The sequence below is a fragment of the Phocoena sinus genome, chromosome 3 (assembly GCF_008692025.1).
Source record: "Phocoena sinus isolate mPhoSin1 chromosome 3, mPhoSin1.pri, whole genome shotgun sequence".
In the NCBI taxonomy this organism is placed as follows: Eukaryota; Metazoa; Chordata; class Mammalia; order Artiodactyla; family Phocoenidae; genus Phocoena; species Phocoena sinus.
This window is the reverse complement of record NC_045765.1, coordinates 138,999,369-139,021,195: the sequence shown is the minus strand read 5'-3', so window position 1 is coordinate 139,021,195 and position 21,827 is coordinate 138,999,369. Positions and strand designations below refer to the sequence as shown.

General features: G+C 41.3%; 1 protein-coding gene across 1 annotated transcript in view; it reads right to left on the bottom strand.

Annotated features, from left to right (window-relative positions):
- The window catches only part of OXCT1 (3-oxoacid CoA-transferase 1), a 142,747-nt gene extending 125,576 nt beyond the window's left edge, over nucleotides 1-17,171 (bottom strand). The window contains exons 1-3 of the mRNA XM_032626760.1: nucleotides 16,956-17,171; nucleotides 12,963-13,071; nucleotides 4,066-4,156 (exon numbers count right to left, since the gene is read on the bottom strand). Coding sequence (XP_032482651.1) covers nucleotides 4,066-4,156; nucleotides 12,963-13,071; nucleotides 16,956-17,033 — 278 coding nt within the window. The 5' untranslated portion in view covers nucleotides 17,034-17,171. The remainder of the gene's footprint in view (nucleotides 1-4,065; nucleotides 4,157-12,962; nucleotides 13,072-16,955) is intronic.
- Nucleotides 17,172-21,827: the final 4,656 nt, after the last annotated feature.

The following is a 21,827-nucleotide window of genomic DNA, read 5'->3' as shown; positions in this document are numbered from 1 at the left end:
GAAAATTCCCTGAAGATTGATAACACACTTGTCCACTAGAGGGCTACAAATCACTAAGAAGTCAGTCTTGCAAAACATTACACAAAACGCTTTATGTTTTTTGTTTGTTTTTTACCTACTGCTAATTACCATCTAGCTAGGCCTTCAGTTCTTCAGGTAAACAATTCTGTTCCCCTCAATTCAGCTCCATCTGCAACCTTCCTCATCTCACCTGATGGCAGCCCCATCCTCACTACTTCAGAACAAAATTCATGGTGTGATCTCTGACACACACATTCCACAGCAACTTTATTGGAAAATCCTGACTCTATCTTCAGAATCTATCCAGAATCTGAGCATTTCTCACTCCCTCTCTGGGACCGGCCCATCTCTTTCCTGGATACTGCAGTAACCTTTCTTGTTTCTAATCCTGCCTGCTACGATCTACTCATAAAATGACAGCCAAAAATACAAGTATAAAATAAAATATGTCAGATCATGTCACTGCTCTGCTCAAAACCCTGCCTTGGTACCCATTTATTTAGAGTAAAAGCAAATGTCTCTAGAGTGGACTGCAAGGCTGGGATGGAATGCCCTTTCACACCTCTGACCTCACTCCTCCCATTTTCCTTTTTGCTCACTTCTCTACCTCTGCTGGCCTCCTTACAGTCCGTCAAACATACCAGACATCCTCTCTAGGGGCTTTGAACTGGCTTTCCATCTCTCTTGGAAACTCTTCCTCCAGATAGCGTTCTACATAAACATCTGTTAACCATTTGTCAAATGAATTTATTGCTTGATTTCACTTTCCCCCTCCTCACTGGCTTCTTTGTAATAAAAATGAAAATCATCAAGTCTTCATGCTGGATATTTGCTATGTGTCCCTCCGGATCCATTCTCCAACCTCTAGCCTGGGGCAGCTGCCCTATGTAGACTGAATCATGGGGTGCCCTGCCCTCTGGCTTCTGATTGGGCCCATCCATTGCTGACTGGGTTCAGCCAGTGTAAGGCACCACCAGGGGGGTTGGGGGGGGTGTGGGGGGAGAATGGTAGCAGGACATCTATTCCCTTGGCTCTCTCCCTGGCAGGCTGCAGCACATTGGATAGCCCTCTCCATAAGGCTTTCTTCTGGGTCCAAACAGCCCCCTCCCCTCATCCCATCAGGCCCAGGGCTGGAAGAAACAGCTCTCCACTGTTAATAATAATCTTGCACTTGGGGGCCATTATTAAGTAAAATAAGGGTTCCTTGGACACAAGCACTGCGATACAGATCATGGATCTGATAACCGAGGATACGGCAACAGTGGATCTGATGACCATGGATCTGATAACCGGGGTGGCTACTAAGTGACCAGCTGGAGGGGTACACTGCACAAAGGTATGATTCACATCCAGGGCAAGACAGAGCAGGAGGGTCCGAGACTTCATCACACTACTCAGAATAGCCTGGAACTTAAAACTTATGAATTGTTTATTTCTGGAATTTTCCATTTAATATTTTCAGACCAAGGTTGACCATAGATAACTGAAACCACGTAAAGCAAAATCATGGATATGGGAGGAGTGCTGCACATATTACCTGTTAGTATTTATTAGTCTTCTACATGTAAGTGGGGCTGCCCTTGGAGTTGTCTAAACCCCCACCTTCAAGAACTGTAATCCAAAATTACCTTGTCACAAGGAAATGAAAATAACTAATATAGCACACCTATTCTTCCCTGGGCTCTGTGATTTAATTGGTTGATATATAGCATATCATGAAACTTTTGGTTTATACAGGCTTATAATTCATATGTCAAAGTCTTCCAAAAATCAAAGGAACATCTGCAATTTTCCTGCCTTCCTAATCAACCCATATCAAAGTATTAATTCATCTGAATGATCCTAAGGTAGGGTTTGTCGTATCAAGACTAACAGTTAATACTCCATAGCAAAGTAAGTGGTACCTCAGGCCAACAGGTCTTAGTGATCATTAAAAGCAAATAAAACAAAAGGAGACAATCAGGAATCCTGAGCTTTGGAAAGACTTCCAATTCAGGCAGAACTTATATAGATGGAGTCTTACGAGAAAATAGCCATTACTTCTTTTTTTTAAAATTGAAGTATAGTTGATTTACAATGTATTAGTTTCAGCTGTACAGCAAAGTGATTTGGTTATATATTCATATACATTCTTTTTCAGATTCTTTTCCATTATAGGTTGTTACAAGGTATTGAATATAGTTCCCTGTGCTATACAGTAGGTCCTTGTTTATCTATTTTACATATAGTAGTATATATCTGTTAATCCCAAACTCCTAATTTATCCTTCCCCTGCCCCCTTTCCCCTTTGGTAACCATAAGTTTGTTTTCTATGTCTGAGTCTATTTCCATTTTGTAAATAAGTTCATTTGTATCATTCTTTTCGATTCCACATATTGGTGATAACCATTACTTCTAATTCCATGTTCTCTACATTTACCCAACAACTCAAACCATGTCGTTGGTTCTCCAATAAAGTGATGCTAAGTTGTCCTCATTTATCTGACTCTAAGGATCAAAACAAAGCCCTTATCCCTATAGACCTCAAGGATTTAGACTCCTCTAATTATGAGAATCAACTTCCAATGAGGGTGTGCAAAGTGCCTTCTTTGAGTTCAGCGAAGTAGGTTATTGGTACCTACTCTGCATCGAAAATTTACATTGATCTACACCACTCCTTGTAAGCACTGAGCTAACAGGAAAACCCAACCAAGTACTGATAATCAAAAGTATTTTTAATAAATATAAAGTCCGCTCAAAGGGCACAGGATGTGTTTAAGAAATACCAAGTGATCATGAACAAGTTACTTCCTGGATTACAGATGAGTTTCCCCTGTTAAATGAGGGAACTGGAACAGATGATCTCTACAATCCCGTCCAGCTCCAACTCTCGGTGATTCTGAGACTATAGGCTAAGCATAGCAGGAAATAGAAAACTACTCTAGGGACTTCCCTGGCGGTTCAGTAGTTAAGACTCTACGATTCCACTGCAGGGGGCGCAGGTTTGATCCCTGGTGGGGGAACTGAGATCCCACATGCCGCGTGGGGCAGCCAAAAAATAAATAAAAAGAACAAAGAAAACTACTCCAAGTAACAGGATTGGCCTGTAATATACATCAGAGATAATAAATACAATTCAGTACATAAAGAAAGGCTAACCATCTCCAAAGGCATTCAGAAAGGGGAAAGATCAATGAAGGCTAGAGCAGCTCTATAATTAGATAGGGCTTCTTCTGTAAGATGGGAAAGATGTGGATAGGCAGAGAAGTGGAGAGCCTTCCAAATGAAAATAATAGCATAAATAAACTCAGCAAAGGAAAAAATGAGCACAAATGTAGATCAGTTTTGTTTCCTAAGTAATCTGTGCTATTTTTTCTAAATTGCATTTATGATAACAGACTAAACTAACTGCCAATTCGGTTAATTTCTTTAATTTTTAAGATCTTTAAAGTCCTTCATTATTAAAAGAGAGCTGACAATTTACCATTTTTCACAAAAATAGCTTTTTCCTTGATAACTAAATATATCTTAATATGCAGGCCATTCATCATTAAAATGTTATGGCTCATTTTTGACCATTTTGATATGTGAGCCTACTGGCTTAAGTGCCAGCTGCATACCCTCCTCCTTTTACCAAGAACAGCAACATTTGTAATGATTGATGGTATTCTTTATGTATCGTCTAGGGTAAGGGCATAACCAAAAGAAAAGACTTGAAACAGATTTCAAATAGATGTCCATCTTCCTTTATAAATAAGGATCTACAATAACATACAACATAAAGGAACCTCTTTAAATTTTAAAATGAAGGACTCAATTTGAACATACTTCTTTTTTTATTGCAGGATCTTGGTTTCCCTGATCAAACCCATACCCCCTGCAGTGGAAGCGCGGAGTCTTAACCACTGGACTGCAGCGGAAGTCCCAATAAACATTATCTTTTGATCCTTGAGCATATTGCTCTTGTCAATAGGGAAATTTTTCATTTCACTGATAGACTTCATTTCAGTATCATGGAGGACTGTCATTTCTTTCAAGCCAATTGTTTTAAAAATGCACGCTTACCCTGCATTGTTGCTGACTGCAGTTAGTCCTTTTACTCCAGTCTTTAGCAAAGCTCCTATAAGATTCTCTGGAATTCCACATAACCCAAAACCTATAATGAGCCAAAAAGATAAACAATTTGTGTAGAGGGTAATGTTCTTTTAGGGAAATGTATGTGTCATTCTTTTTAATAAAAAGAAAATATACCAACACATTATTAGACCTACTAAGCAAAATGCACAGGCATATCTCAGCAACTTAATAAATACACAATAAAAAGATCAAATTCCTGGTGCCAGGAATTTGAGGGGAGGGGGTAGATGAATACACAGAGTATATAAGTTTTTATGAGCAGTGACATACTTTGTATGACATTATAATGATGGATATATGTCATTATACTTTTGTCCAAACCCATAGAACATGCAATAATATTCACTTTGTTAAAGTGAACCTTAAGATGAACTGTGGACTTGTTGATTATGATGTGTCAAGGCAGTTCATCCCTGGTTTAAAAAAAAAAAGCTACCACTCTTGATAATAGCTATGCATGTGTGAGGAGGGGGGTCATGAGGAATTTCTGTACCTTCCTGTCCAGTTTGTTGTAAACCTAAAACTGCTTTAAAAAAAGTCTCAAAAAAAAAAAAAAAAGAATTCACACTCAGGACAGACATTTTTGGCAAAACTTTTGTTTCACTTATAAAAGCACAAATTAACCCCAGAAAAAATAAAATAAATGGTCATACAGCTGTATCCAAATGTTTTACATCGTTATATAATACCAGACATCACTGTCAAGTCTTGATTCATAAGTATAAGGCCAAGTGCAACGTGCTAATACGGCTACACGTCGTTCTTCTTGCACTTAACTACATCTCTATTATTTTCCCACTTTAAAATTGAACCTTTGTACAGTCACTTTTTCAAGCATGTTTCTTTTATATGCCTGAGTTGATTTTGCAGATCCAGAAGCCTAAGCCAATGACTTTCATTTCTTTACATCTTCCACAATTCCTCAAATGGTATTGGGTCTAAAGACCAATGACTGCTGAGTTGAATGAATGAAGAGCAGGCTTAAAAATAAGCCTTGATTTTTGTGACCAAGGCCAAGAAATCCAAAGAAATGTACAATATAAGAATCAGGATAGAGAGAAGGGGAAGACAGCGGAAGAGTAAGACGCGGGGATCACCTTCCACCCCACAGATACACCAGAAATACATCTACACGTGGAACAACTCCTACAGAACACCTACTGAACGCTGGCAGAAGACCTCAGACCTCCCAAAAGGCAAGAAACTCCCCACGTACCTGGGTAGGGCAACAGAAAGAAGAATAAACAGAGACAAAAGGATAGGGACGGGACCTGCACCAGTGGCAGGGAGCTGTGAAGGAGGAAACTTTCCACACACTAGGAAGCCCATTCGCGGGCGAAGACTGCGGGCGAAGGAGGAGGGGAGCTTCAGGGCCGCGGAGGAGAGCGCAGCCACAGGGTTGTGGAGGGAAAAGCGGGGAGATTCCCCGCACAGAGGATCGGTGACGACCAGCACTCACCAGCCTAAGAGGCTTGTCTGCGCACCCACAGGGGTGGGTGGGGCTGGTGGCTGAGGCTCCGGCTTCTGTAGAATGAGCGTGAACACAGCCTGCAGGGATTTAATGCACCACGGCTAGCCGGGAGGGAATCCCGGAAAAAGTCTGGGCCTGCCAAAGAGGCAAGAGACTTTTTCTTCCCTCTTTGTTTCTTGGTGCGCGAGGAGAGGGGATTAAGAGTGCTGCTTAAAGGAGCTCCAGAGACGGGCGTGAACCGCGGCTAACAGAGCAGACCCCAGAAACGGGCATGAGACGCTAAGGCTGCTGCTGCCGCCACCAAGAAACGTGTGAGCGAGCACAGGTCACTCTCCACACCTACCTTACGGGGAGCCTGTGCAGCCCGCCACTGCCAGGGTCCCGGGATACAGGGACAACTTCCCCGCGAGAACGCACGGCGCACATCAAGCTAGTGCAACGTCACTCTGGCCTCTCCGCCGCAGGCTCGTCCCGCACTCCGTGCCCCTCCCTCCCCCCGGCCTGAGCGAGCCAGAGCCCCCGAATCAGCGGCTCCTTTAACCCCGTCCTGTCTGAGCGAATAACAGAAGCCCTCAGGAGACATACAGGCAGAGGCGGGGCCAAATCCAAAGCTGAGCCCCTGGGAACTGTGAGAACAAAGAAGAGAAAGGGAAATCTCTCCCAGCAGCCTCAGGAGCAGCGGATTAAATCTCCACAATCAACTTGATGTACCCTGCATCTGTGGAATACATGAATAGACAACGAATCATCCCAAATTGAGGAGGTGGACTTTGAGAGCAAGGTTTATTTTTTCCCCTTTTCCTCTTTTCGTGAGTGTGTATGTGTCTGCTTCTGTGCAAGATTTTGTCTGTATAGCTTTGCTTTCACCATTTGTCCTAGGGTTCTATACATCCGTTTTTCTGATTTTTTTTTTTACTTTAAAAAAATAGTTTTTCTTAACACTTTTTTATTTTAATAACTATTTTATTTTACCTTACTTTATTTTCTTTTATCCTCTTTCTTTCTTTCTACTTTTTCTCCCTTTTATTCTGAGCCGTGTGGATGAAGGGCTCTTGGTGCTGCAGCCAGGAGTCAGTGCTGTGCCTCTGAGGTGCGAGAGCCAACTTCAGGACACTGGTCCACAAGAGACCTCCCAGCTTCACCTAATATCAAATGGTGAAAATCTCCCAGGGATCTCCATCTCAACACCAACATCCAGCTTCACTCAACGACCAGCAAGCTACAGTGCTGGACACCCTATGCCAAACAACTAGCAAGACAGGAACACAACCCCACCCATTAGTAGAGACACTGCCTAAAATCATAATAAGTCCACAGACACCCCAAAACACACCACCAGACGTGGACCTGCCCACCAGAAAGGCAAGATCCAGCCTCATCCACCAAAACACAGGCACTAGTCCCCTCCACCAGGAAGCCTGCACATCCCACTGAAACAACTTTAGCCACTGGAGACAGACATCAAAAACAACGGGAACTACGAACCTGCAGCCTGCAAAAAGGAGACCCCAAAGACAGTAAGAGAAGCAAAATGAGAAGACAGAAAAACACACAGCAGATGAAGCAGCAAGATAAAAACCCACCAGACCTAACAAATGAAGAGGAAATAGGCAGTCTGCCTGAAAAAGAATTCAGAATAATGATAGTAAACATGATCCAAAATCTTGGAAATAGAATAGACAAAGTGCAAGAAAACATTTAACAAGGACCTAGAAGAACTAAAGATAAAACAAACAATGATGAAGAACACAATAAATGAAATTAAAAATACTCTGGAAGAGATCAATAGCAGAATAACTGAGGCAGAAGAACGGATAAGTGACCTGGAATATAAAATAGTGGAAATAACTACTGCAGAGCAGAATAAAGAAAAAAGAATGAAAAGAACTGAGGACTGTCTCAGAAACCTCTGGGACAACATTAAACGCACCACCATGCAAATTATAGGGGTTCCAGAAGAAGAGAAAAAGAAAGGGACTGAGAAAATATTTGAAGAGATTATAGTTGAAAACTTCCCTAATATGGGAAAGGAAATAGTTAATCAAGTCCAGGAAGCACAGAGAGTCCCACAGGATAAATCCAAGGAGAAACATGCCACGACACATATTAATCAAACTGTCAAAAATTAAATACAAAGAAAACATACATATTAAAATCAGCAAGGGAAAAACAAAAAATAACACACAAGGGAATCCCCATAAGGTTAACTGCTGATCTTTCAGCAGAAACTCTGCAAGCCACAAGGGACTGGAAGGACTTATTTAAAGTGATGAAGGACAAAAACCTACAACCAAGATTACTCTACCCAGCAAGGATCTCATTCAGATTTGATGGAGAAATTAAAACCTTTACAGAAAAGCAAAAGCTGAGAGAGTTCAGCACCACCAAACCAGCTTTACAACAAATGCTAAAGGACCTTCTCTAGGCAAGAAACACAAGAGAAGGAAAAGACCTACAATAACAAACCCAAAACAATTAAGAAAATGGTAATAGGAACATACATATCAAAATTACCTTAAATGTAAATACACTAAATGTTCCCACCAAAAGACACAGACTGGCTGAATGGATACAAAAACAAGACCCATATATATGCTGTCTACAAGAGACCCACTTCAGACATAAAGACACATACAGACTGAAAGTGAGGGGATGGAAAAAGATATTCCATGCAAATGGAAACCAAAAGAAAGCTACAGTAGCAAATCTCATATCAGACAAAATGGACTTTAAAATAAAGACTATTAGAAGAGACAATGAAGGACACTACATAATGATCAAGGGATCGATCCAAGAAGAAGATATAACAATTGTAAATATTTATGCACCCAACATAGGAGCACCTCAATACATAAGGCAAATACTAACAGCCATAAAAGGGGAAATTGACAGTAACACATTCATAGTAGGGGACTTTAACACCCCACTTTCACCAATGGACAGATCATCCAAAATGAAAATAAATAAGGAAACACAAGCTTTAACTGACACATTAAACAAGATGGACTTAATTGATATTTATAGGACACTCCATCCAAAAATAACAGAATACACATCTTTCTCAAGTGCTCATGGAACATTCTCCAGGAAAAATCATATCTTGGGTCACAAATCAAGCCTTGGTAAATTTAAGAAAATTGAAACTGTATCAAGTATCTTTACTGACCACAAAGCTATGAGACTAGATATCAATTACAGGAAAAGATCTGTAAAAAGTACAAACACATGGAGGCTAAACAATACACTACTTAATAACAAAGTGATCACTGAAGAAATCAAAGAGGAAATTAAAAAATACCTAGAAACAAATGACAATGGACACACGACGACCCAAAACCTATGGGATGCGGCAAAAACAGTTCTAAGAGGGAAGTTTATAGCAATACAATCCTACCTTAAGAAACAGGAAACATCTTGAATAAACAACCTAACATTGCACATAAAGCAATTAGAGAAAGAAGAACAAAAAACCCCGAAAGTTAGCAGAAGGAAAGAAATCATAAAAATCAGATCAGAAATAAAAGAAATGAAAGAAGCAATACCAAAGATCAATAAAACTAAAAGCTGGTTGTTTGAAAAGATAAATAAAATTGATAAACCATTAGCCAGACTCATCAAGAAAAAAAGGGAGAAGACTCAAATCAATAGAATTAGAAATGAAAAAGGAGAAGTAACAACTGACACTGCAGAAATACAAAAGATCATGAGAGATTACTACAAGCAACTCTATGCCAGTAAAATGGACAACCTGGAAGAAATGGACAAATTCTTAGAAATGCACAACCTGCCAAGACTGAACCAGGAAGAAATACAAAATATGAACAGACCAATCACAAGCACTGAAATTGAAACTGAGTAAAAATCTTCCAACAGACAAAAGCCCAGGACCAGATGGCTTCACAGGCGAATTCTATCAAACATTTAGAGAAGAGCTAACACCTATCCTTCTCAAACTCTTCCAAAATATAGCAGAGGGAGGAACATTCCCAAACTCATTCTATGAGGCCACCATCACCCTGATACCAAAAGCAGACAAGGATGTCACAAAGAAAGAAAACTACAGGCCAATATCACTGATGAACATAGATGCAGAAATCCTAATAAAATGCTAGCAAACAGAATCCAACAGCATATTAAAAGGATCATACACCATGATCAAGTGGGGTTTATCCTAGGAATGCAAGGAGTTTTCAATATACGCAAACCAATCAATGTGATACACCATATTAACAAACTGAAGGAGAAAAACCATATGGTCATCTCAATAGATGCAGAGAAAGCTTTCGACAAAATTCAACACCCATTTATGATAAAAACCCTGCAGAAAGTAGGCATAGAGGGAACTTTCCTCAACATAATAAAGATCATATATGACAAACCTACAGCCAACATCATCCTCAATGGTGAAAAACTGAAACCATTTCCACTAAGATCAGGAACAAGACAAGGTTGCCCATTCTCACCTCTCTTATTCAACATAGTCTTGGAAGTTTTAGCCACAGCAATCAGAGAAGAAAAGGAAATAAAAGGAATCCAAATCGGAAAAGAAGAAGTAAAGCTGTCAGTGTTTGCAGATGACATGATACTCTATATAGAGAATCCTAAAGATGCTACCAGGAAACTACTAGAGCTAATCAGTGAATTTGGTAAAGTAGCAGGATACAAAATTAATGCACAGAAATCTCTGGCATTCCTATACACTGATGATGAAAAATCTGAAAGTGAAATCAAGAAAAGACTCCCATTTACCATTACAACAAAAAGAATAAAATATCTAGGAATAGGGGCTTCCCTGGTGGCGCAGTGGTTGGGAGTCTGTCTGCCGATGCAGGGGACACGGGTTCGTGCCCCAGACCGGGAGGATCCCACGTGCCACGGAGCACCTGGGCCCGTGAGCCGTGGCCGTTGGGCCTGTGCATCTGGAGCCTGTGCTCTGCATATGGAGGGGCCACAACGGTGAGAGGCCCGTGTACCACAACAAAAAAAAAATCTAGGAATAAACCCACCTACGGAGACAAAAGACCTGTATGCAGAAAATTGTAAGACACTGATGAAAGAAATTAAACATGATACAAATAGATGGAGAGATATACCATGTTCTTGGATTGGAAGAATCAGCATTGTGAAAACGACTCTACTACCCAAAGCAATCTACAGATTCAATGCAATCCCTATCAAACTACCATGGGCATTTTTCACAGAACTAGAACAAAAAATTTCACAATTTGTATGGAAACACAAAAGACTCCTAATAGCCAAAGCAACCTTGAAAAAGAAAAACGGAGCTGGAGGAATCAGGCTCCCTGACTTCAGACTATACTACAAAGCTACAGTAATCAAGATAGTATGGTAACTGGCACAAAAACAGAAACACAGATCAATGGAAAAGAATAGAAAGCCCAGAGATACACCCACGCACATATGGTCACCTTATCTTTGATAAAGGAGGCAGGAATGTACAGTGGAGAAAGGACAGCCTCTTCAATAAGTGGTGCTGGGAAAACTGTCCAGGTACATGTAAAAGTATGAGATTACATCACTCCCTAACACCATACACAAAAATAAGCTCTAAATGGATTAAAGACCTAAATGTAAGGCCAGAAACTATCAAAGTCTTAGAGGAATACATAGGCAGAACATTCTATGACATAAATCACAGCAAGATCCTTTTTGACCCACCTCCTAGAGAAATGCAAATAAAAACAAAAATAAACAAATGGGACCTAATGAAACTTCAAAGCTTTTGCACAGCAATGGGAACCATAAACAAGACCAAAAGATAACCCTCAGAATGGGAGAAAATATTTGCAAATGAAGCAATTGACAAAGGATTAATCTCCAAAATTTACAAGCAGCTCATGCAGCTCAATAACAAAAAAAACAAAATGGGCAGAAGACCTAAATAGACATTTCTCCAAAGAAGATATACAAACTGCCAACAAACACAAGAAAGAATGCTCAACATCATTAATCAATAGAGAAGTGCAAATCGAAACTACAATGAGATATCATCTCACACCAGTCAGAATGACCATCATCAAAAAATCTAGAAACAATAAATTCTGCAGAGGGTGTGGAGAAAAGGGAACACTCTTGCACTGCTGGTGGGAATGTGAATTGGTACAGCCACTATGGAGAACAGTATGGAGGTTCCTTAAAAAACTACAAATAGAACTACCATATGACCCAGCAATCCCACTACAGGGCATATACCCTGAGAAAACCATAATTCAAAAAGAGTCATGTACCAAAATGTTCATTGCAGCTCTATTTACAATAGCCAGGAGATGGAAACAACCTAAGTGTCCATCATCGGATGAATGGATAAAGAAGCTGTGGCACATATATACAATGGAATATTACTCAGCCATAAAAAGAAACGAAATTGAGATATTTGTAATGAGGTGGATGGACTTAGAGTCCGTCATACAGAGCGAAATAAGTCAGAAGGAGAAAGACAAATACCGTATGCTAACACACATATATGGAATTTACGGAAAAAAATGTCATGAAGAACCTAGGGGTAAGACAGGAATAAAGACACAGACCTACTAGAGAATGGACTTGAGGATATAGGGAGGGGGAAAGGTAAGCTGTGACAAAGTGATAGAGTGGCATGGACATATATACAGTACCAAACGTAAAATAGATAGCTAGTGGGAAGCAGCCGCATAGCACAGGGAGATCAGCTTGGTGCTTTGTGACCACCTAGATGGGTGGGTTAGGGAGGGTGGGAGGGAGGGAGACACAAGAGGCAAGAGATATGGGAACATATGTATATGTATAACTGATTCACTTTGTTATAAAGCAGAAACTAACACACCATTGTAAAGCAATTATGAGTGTGAGACAGTGGTGCTAAAAGATATTCTAAACAAAGAGAAGCAAAGACCTTGGGAGACTCACTAACAGATTGAGGCATATGTGCTCTCAAACTCATAAAATGAGGAGAAACAAAAAGAGTGACTAGCTGTGGGCTGATGAGATCAATGAATTCCCAAGAATCTACGGATTTTTCAAAACTACTAATAAGATACCACCATTTAAGGCATCAGCTTTTCAAAATAATAGAAACACAAAAGGAAAGAAAAGGTAAAACATAAAGTGCTAAACCTTGCTAAGCTTTCAGGAAGGGGACACTAATAAAAAATAGATAATATGTAATTAATAAATAAAAATAAGATAATGAATAAATAAGTAATAAAATAATTGGCATTTCCAATATTTGGCATTTATTAACTAAGCAGGAAAATAATTGGCATTTCTAATCTACATACTTTGCCATTGTAATTTCCCTGCTTTGCTAAAAACATAAGTCTGTTACCATAAAAAGAAAAACAATACTATTACTCACCACCAACCAGTACTGTTGCACCATCAGGGACGTCTTTTACCGCTTCCACTGGATCCATATAAAATTTGGTATGGTGACGTGTGCTGGTTGAAAAGTAGCAAACACATCCCTAAAACATTAAAAAACATTTTTAAGTGAATAAACATTTGGAAACATGCATTTGCTTTCCATGTATAGCGATGTATTCAATTTTTATCTATACAATTTCACTAGCTCATCTTTGAAAGAGTTGGGCTGTAAGTAGTTCATCTTAGGAGTAGGATGGACATACTCTACCCACAGATTATCACCAGAATCCCCTTATGATCCATATCTTTTATTATATAAGGAAAACTCTGTGTCATTTGCGGCCCCTCGGAAAAGTGAAAGAAAGTAGATAACCTGTATACTGGAACTCAAATTCACAATATCAGTGTCATCAAGCATCAATTTCTGATAGCAACACAACCAACAAATATTTCCTGTGACAAAATTTATGTGCCAAGTTCTGCACTATTTATTTCAATCTATCGATAGTAAGGATTAAGACACAACTGTTGCTCTCAATACTACAAATACTACATATTTGGATCCTGATCCAATCTTGGGTGTCAAAGAATGCCTCCTGAAAGGACAAGTAAAGAACAGCACACCAAAAAACTCATTCCCCTAAGGGGCCTGAAGTTTATGGATGCTGGAGAAAAGTAGCAAACTGTTATCTGCAAGAGAGGCATGGTTAGTCTTACCCCAGTGTACTATTTGTTGCAAATCAGGCTATCTAGCGAGCATTCACCATCAGTTTTAAACTGTTTCCCTCTTTACACTTCATCCACAATATGGACAGGAAAAAATGATAAAGTCGATTGTGTTGTAATCAATCACTCATACTCAACATCCTCTCTCCTTTATTCTCATTATATAGTCAACCTAGAAAGAGAGGGAGTAGAGAGAATGACACCTGACTCCTGAGATGCTGTCCCTTAACCAGCCCACATCCACGGCCTATCAGTCTCCCAGACAGAGAACCCGAGGGGGTCCTTTTAGCAGCAAAAATGAGCTCTGTCATTCTTCTTCCTCCAAAAACTCCTTTCATAAAAAGTGTTAATTAATACAAAAGAAAATTTAGGAGAACTATACTGAAAGTCAAATGAGACCTGCAAAGGTATAGGTTGCCCAAATGACCTTTGGCCTTTTAAATTTCAACCTTGGTCAAGGTCAGATGAGGAGGTTGGTATACTCTGGCATACTGCCCAAACACAGGGAAATAAGTAGAGGCGGGGATAGAAAGGAAAGGGCTTGAGTTACAAACAGCTTTCTCCTCTTCCCTACCCTCAAGTAGCAAGGAGTTATGTGATTCTGTCTTAACACACACATACACACAAAAACATATTTTTAATCTTAGAAATTAAAAGTTTGATAGTCTGAATAAGTAGGCTGAGAAATTGAATATTTCCTGCCATATTAGTAAACAAAGAATGTCACCGTCACCAGTGATTGCAAGCCCTCCAATGTGAGCTGATGAGCCCTGAAAAAACTCAGGGCTGAAAAGAATACCTACCATCTAGCAGCCATCAGACTGCCGCCACTCCCTGCAGGGAGCCCTGAGGAAACTCAGGATGTAAAAATACAGGCCCCAGATAGGTGCATATCAAAGGAGTGATTTCAGTGAGCCCAGACTCTTGCATCTTCCCATACAGAGAAAAAAAGTGCTTAATTCCTAAACTTGAGATATCTGGTTTTCTTTATTTAACAACAATCTTTTGATGTTCCCAATTACCTGCTCTTTGTTGCAAAACTTCTAAATATCCTGGCCCCTCCCCTGGCCTCCTCCGAGCAGTTTCAGAGTTACCTGAAACGCTGTCTCCTGGGCTGCAGTCCTCATTTTGCCCGAAATAAAACTTAACTCGCAACTCTCACGTTGTGCATATATATATATATATTTTAAGTCAACAGTCTATTTTAGTCGAAGTCAATGGCAATGGCTCTGAAAGTGCAGTCTTCAGACCTGAAGCATTATCAAATGGGAACTTATTAATGCAGAGTATGGGGCTCCAGCCAGGACCTACTAAATCAGAAATTCTGGGGATGAACACAGCAATCTATTTAATAAAGCCTCCAGTTAATTCTGATGCAAACTCAAGTTTGAAAGACATGTTTATCATAAATAAAAAAGAAAAAAACCTATCTCATTTTACCTGTTGGGTATGTTTAGCAGAAAAATTCTCAAGGTTACCACATAAGTTTCCCACAGCGTTCTCTCATCCACCTATGAAACATGTTGAATGTCTATTCTATGCAGGGTAGTGTGTAATGTTGAGAGAGACAGAGAATAAGGCATACAATATGGTCTCTGCAAATTTCATCTGGTTATGAAGACAATGTACACACATTCAAAAAGTTAAACAAGTACACAAGTGTCACAGTTAACGCAAGCAGGAGGTAAGGATTTAAGGGCTAAATAAGCAGTAAGAGCCCTAAGTGCCAAGCACCGAAGGAACACAGGGAAGCTGGATGATAATCAAACCTGAAAGGAGAGATGAGATATAGAAAAACCCGTAATTTGTAGCTCGGCCATCTAAGAAGAGGTTTGCTGGGTTTCGGGAATAGTTTAACAATATACTGAAGAAAATGAGTAAGTTACACTTAGGCAAATAAGTAACTGTCAAAAGAAGGAATGATATTGACCTTGGCCCAAGGATATCGCTGTGTCCTGATTTGCATTAGTTTCAGCGCCCACAGCAATCTGACTGAAGGTCAAGTTCCCTTTTAATAATGCTTTACATATCCAAAGCTATCTGCAATTATCAAAATGCTTCCTAAGAAGCATTTATGAGTAAACCGGTCCAGGTCTAAATCATCCTAGCCCTTACCTACGGGGCTTGGTGGCTCCTCTGCGTTCACCGCTCTCAGAGGGTGGACGTGGGGAAGAAGGGAGAGCAATGGGACGGGGCAGGAGTTCCCTGAGTATTCAAGTGTGCAAGGCACGCTTTTAAGCTCGGAACTATTATTCAAAACGCTGCTAAGTAAAAACATCACTTTTCCTTGTCTCTTCCAAGTAAAGGCTCCCGTGGTGATGGACGTAGCCGAGGTAAGCCACCCTCCAAGACTCAGAGCTCTGGTCCTGTCCGAGGACTCGGAATAGGAACCGCACCGGGACGTGGGCTTACAGGCGGGGACAGAGCATGGAGCAAAAAAAGACCACACATCAGCCAACAATCGCGCCGCGAATGCCTCAGAATACTACCACTCGTAACGTGTTTGCAGTGAAGGCGGAACAAGGTTTGCAAAAGGCTTTGAAATCGGAAATCCCGAGGAGCCTTGGAAGAAGGGACGCCGGCGCCCAAAGCCCGCGCTCTAGCCACCGCCTATCCTCTACAGGCTCCTCCGCGTGGGGAGGTAAAAAACGCCCAGGCAAGGGCTCCAGTCCGGGTTCCCCGTCCCACCGCAGAGGTGCGGCGCAGCCCTATCCGGGAGGTGGGGCGCAACGTTCCATCCCCTTGGCGGTGAACTCAAGCCGACCCCTGACTAGCCCTGCGCTGGGTTCCGGGCCTCTAGAGGCGCCCCTGCCCCGAGATTCCCATATCGGAGCGCAAACCTACCAGCTACAGCCGTCGCCCCTTGCCCCCTTTAAACAAGCGAACCCTCCTCGTCCCGTTTCGGCCGCCAGAGCCCCCTCCCAGAAGGCTGCCAAGGAAGCGGAGACGCGTGCCGGGAAGGACGCGAGCGAGCCCCGAAGGGCGCGGCGGCGCTGCCAGGCGTCCTCCTGCCCCTCAGCCTCTCTGCGCGCTTCTTTGCCTCGTTTCGCCCCATCGGGAAAGCAGGTGCAGAACCAAGCCAAAGAGGCCATGCGGCAGAGCGGCCAGGCAAGGAAGGCGTCGTCGCGTCTCGGGGCCCTGGATGCCGGCTCCCGGACTGGAGCGGGTGGGTACGGGCAGAGGAGAAAACGCTGGCACCACTCGGGAGTTCGTCCGCACTCGTTCGACACGCGGCCTTGCTCTTCACCCGCACTTTTACCTTGGACCAGGCGCCCCCGGGGCGGCGGGCGGAGGGGCAGAACCGCAGGCTGGAGGAGAGGCGTGTGAGTGCCGCCATGGTTGGGCTGGGGGGTAGTCGCAGGCCGGGCCGAAGCGAGCGTGTGAGTGTGTCAGCAAGCGCGGCCCGGGCCTCCGCGTCACCGAACGGGAGGAAAAGGAAGGCGCGCAGGGGGCGGGCTGGAGCCTCGAACGCACTTCTGTGACGTCCTGGGACCTCCGGGGCCGGGCTCCGGCTGACAGAGAAGAGATGCTGGGAGGGGCTGGCGGCCGGGGCGGATCGCGGGTAAAGTGCCGTTCCGGCCGCGCTCGGATGCTTCCTCGCGTCGGGCGTATTCCAGACCGTCGTGTTGCGCGCCCTTGCCGCCGCAGCTCCTCGGCTTTGAGCTGTCGCGGGTATCTGTCTATATATACCAAGGTCAGGGATAAGCCTTGGCCTAGCGTTCGGGCGGCGCAGGAAGGCCTCTCCCGGAGCTCGCTGCTTTTTCATGTCAGTGTCTGGCACCTGTGTGGGCTGCAAAGGGGTACCTGCCTGGAGGCCCACCGCCTCTCTTCCCCCCGCCTGGACAGCGTTCCCACGTTTTCCATTTCTCAGTCCCCTCTCCCCACACCTGTCCCTGGCTTGTGTAGAGTTAAGTTTGCTCTGAGAACCTGCCACGAGCCATATTCCTTGAAGTGTGATCAGACAGGCCTGGTCAAGATTGTCCCTGGTCAGGAAGGCAAGATTAGGACTGAGCCTCTGGGACCTGATTTTAGCACACCTTCTTTTCCATCCCTATCATCCAAGTCTGCATTTTGCAGGATCTTTCTGGCACTGGAGTCCCAGAAACCCCAGCTATTACTCAGCAGATGCAAACATACAGCTGTGTATCCCTTTGACTGACCTGAGACAAGTTTCATAACTTTCCTAAGCCTGTGTCCTTATCTGCAAATTAAAATTGCTTATAATACTCAGAACTGTCCTGAAGATTACACGAGGTAATTCATGCAAAGCTTCTGGCCCCATTTATAAACACTCAATAAATCTTAGGCGTTACTCTAAGTTTCTTCAAGTTGGCAGTGGTGCATTGATATGACACATACATTCAATGAAAGTCTGATTTCTTCAGAACCGTCTATGTACTTAGCAGCTGAGTGGAAGGACCAAGTGGGAAATCAATAAACATTTTATTTGATTAAGGGCTGGCCATGTCCTGGGAATGTGGCTGTTAGTTTTTGAAGCAAAGCTAACACGAAAATTAAATGAGCCCTTAGCTTCCTTAGCAAGTATACTGAGACGGTGGACAGTCAGTCCAGTTTAAATTGTTTCTATAAAAGCACTGCCCTTTCATGGTATTCTTTTTAACTCCGAATTTCTTTTTTTCCTGTGAATACTATATATATATATTTTTTTACATCTTTATTGGAGTATAATTGCTTTACATTGTTGTGTTAGTATAATTTTAATTAAAGTCATTGAGAGAACAAAATACCAAGTTAGACTGTCCAATGACATAAGGAGAAATTAACTTCACAATGCTCTCTATTTTCGACACATTTTAAGAACTTGGATAGAGGGGAAATTTAGGTATTAGAACTAAAGTCCCATTTCTAGTCCTAATACAACATATAACGCCATCATAGGGTAGCTGGCAGAATGTGAAAAAGCTAAACTTCACAACTGGGTCTGCTTTTCCACTTTCGCCCTTCCAGAGGACACATGAAATGGAAAACAGCATTGGCAACTGTGTCAAACTGTGGTCATATGACTCACTCTTCTTGGCTGGTCTCACTCTGTTGCTCCTGGCTGAGGAAAAGACACATATTTTTAGTCTTAAACTCTGTGTGACTCTTAAATCTCGTGAAAAAAATCAGCTTCATTACTCAACGGTCAAAACACACTATTATTTTTTGGTGACTCTATGACTCCATTTTGTACTTTTTGAATAAAATATGAGAATCTTCAGCTTGAACAAATTATAGAAAAGTTTTTCTGTCGTATTTTCCTTCTGGTTCCACAACCATTTCGATTTTAACCTCTGTAAAATCTACTTTTTAAAAACATCTGGAACTCTACTCGATACTCTGGAATGACCTGTTTGGGAAAAGCATCTATAAAAGAGTAGATATATGTATAATATATGTACAACTGATTCACTTTGCTGTACACCTGAAACTAACACAACATTGTGAATTAACTATACTCCAATAAAAACTTTTTAAAAATAAAAGTAAAAAACCCCAAAAATATCCAAATTTTTCTGAACTAGTAAGAATAGCTCCCCTTTGTCTTAGGGGCAGTTTGTGACAGATATATATCATATTCTGGAGACTTTTCCTCGTGTAATATTGTAGAGTTTAACTTCCACATTCTTAAAACTTGGGAGAGGAATTTCCCTGGTGGTCCAGTGGTTAAGAATCCATCTTGCAGTGCAGAGGACACGGGTTTGATCCCTGATTCGGGGAACTAAGATCCCACATACTGCAGGGCAACTAAGCCCACCTGCCGCAACTACTGAGCCAGCGCCTCACAACCAGAGAGACTGCGTGCTGCAAACTACAGAGCCCACACGCTCTGGAACCCGCACACTGCAACTAAGACCCGATGTTGCAGAAAATTAATTGATCGATGGATTTAAAAAAAAAACTTGGGAGAATTGAATTGAATTCAAAGCCCTTAAACAAAAGGTCTGATTTTAGACAGGCAATAGGAAAGTTTATTTTGTATTATGTTATTATATATAATATAGCATATATTATTTTAATATATTTTTTAAATTTCAAGATCAATTTTATTGCAGCCAAAACAGTGGCATTAACTGTACACAATAAACTCTTATGTACATACATGTTTTAAGTTATGGGGTTAAGTTTATTTTGGCAGACAGTGTTAAACAAAGTTAAAGTTGCACACATTAGTAACATAAGTCAACATCCTTAATTTGGTATAAGTGTGAACACATTTTCTTGCTTTCCTGTGTTCTGCTAAATCACCATAACTTAAACTGCTTTATAAAACTGATATGCTGAAATTTAGAGTTTTTGCTTATGCTGTAATTGATATATTATGTGATATATATATATATATATATATATATATATTCCCCTCCCTTTCTATCAAATGAATGAAAACAATGTGTCAGAGTTGGTTAGACTGTAAGTTGTCATTCTCTGTTTGAGGGATTTTTATTTAAATTCTCCTAAAATATGCGGTAACATCATCCTTTCTAATTACTGAAAGATAGGACATTCTGCCATCACAGTTGGAGTATTCAAACTGATAATCAGGGGCTTTAAAACTTGTTTTCAAAACCAGTTGTTTGACTGGTTTAGCTAGTAATTGTAGTTTTTAAGTAGGTCATTTGAATCTTAAAAAATATATATGGGGCTTCCCTGGTAGCGCAGTGGTTGAGAGTCCGCCTGCCGATGCAGGGGACACAGGTTCGTGCCCCGGTCCGGGAAGATCCCACATGCCGCGGAGCGGCTGGGCCCGTGAGCCATGGCCGCTGAGCCTGCGCGTCCGGAGCCTGTGCTCCACAACGGGAGACGCCACAAGAGTGAGAGGCCCAGGTACCGCAAAAAAAAAAAAATATATATATATATATATATACATGTGTTTCATTTTATACAATGATCCTTTAATATATGGAAAACAAATCCATTCAGACAATTTTCCTCTAGTAGATTTGAAAGACATAGATTTGAAATTTTACAAATTTATAAATATAAGTATTGTTTTATGCAAATCATTATTCCCTAGTTTACCTTTTTTGTAAGCTTCTTATTTTCGTAGATTCTTTGAAATAGTGTTTTTTAATTAACTAATGTGTACTAATATTTGTTCAATGGATAAAAAATGAATTTTGCTTAAAGTGTAGTTTTTTCTTAGGAAAAAATGGTAAACAACTAAATGCATGCGATGGTTGGAGAAGGCTCAACTACTGGAATGAAAGTGAAAATTATGTTAAAGTGCAAAGGAAACTCAAAAGAGCAAAACACACCAGAGATATCTTGCATGCATTCAAGTCTGATCATGTCACTTCTGCTTAAAAAATTTCAGTGGTTTTCCCCATTGCCTTTAAGATCCAAAGTCCACGCTTCTTAACTTGGCATAGAAGGGTATCATCTCTTTTGGTTTTCCTCTCACCTGTATATCACCTTTATACAGTATTCCAAACTGTATTTGCCTCTTGATTTTCACAGGATGAGTCCGCACAACTCAGAATCAAATATTGATAGCAGAGTAGTAAAGAACGTGGACTCTGTAGCTAGACTGCCTGTGTTCAAATCTCAGCTCTGCTGTTCCCTAGCCATGTGGCCTCCTCTGGTCAATAGTTAAAGAGAGCTGCAGAACTGCAAAATGAAAGGTCATGTCTGGACCAGTATCTGTTTGTACTACTCTGGTGTTAAAAGTTTATACCTTGTAAACGTATATATTTCTCAGATACTTTCTATATTTTCATAAACTGGGAAACATCAGACAGGATTCAAACCCTGTACTCTATGGTGTTAAAGACTATTTATGCCTCCTTCTTTATGGGATATCTTTGAATCTGACCCCACCTCCCCAATTTTACTCATTCTGCCCTAGTGCAGGACTTCAATTTCAGTTTCTCTCCCCTGGATTATTGCAGCTGCTTCCCAAATGAAGTACTATTCTCCCCTAAAGGTAACCGCTTTTTAAATTATCATTTCAAATACAGATGTGATCTTCTCATATGCTTTCCTAAAACGCTTTGAGAAATCCTCATAGGCTACAAGTTAAAGTTCAACATCCAATTATAGCCAAGGTCTTTCTAAACCATCATACCTTAAGAGCTTTGCAGAAGTGAAACCGTATAACTCAGATTGGGACTTGAACCCACGGGCTTTTAAT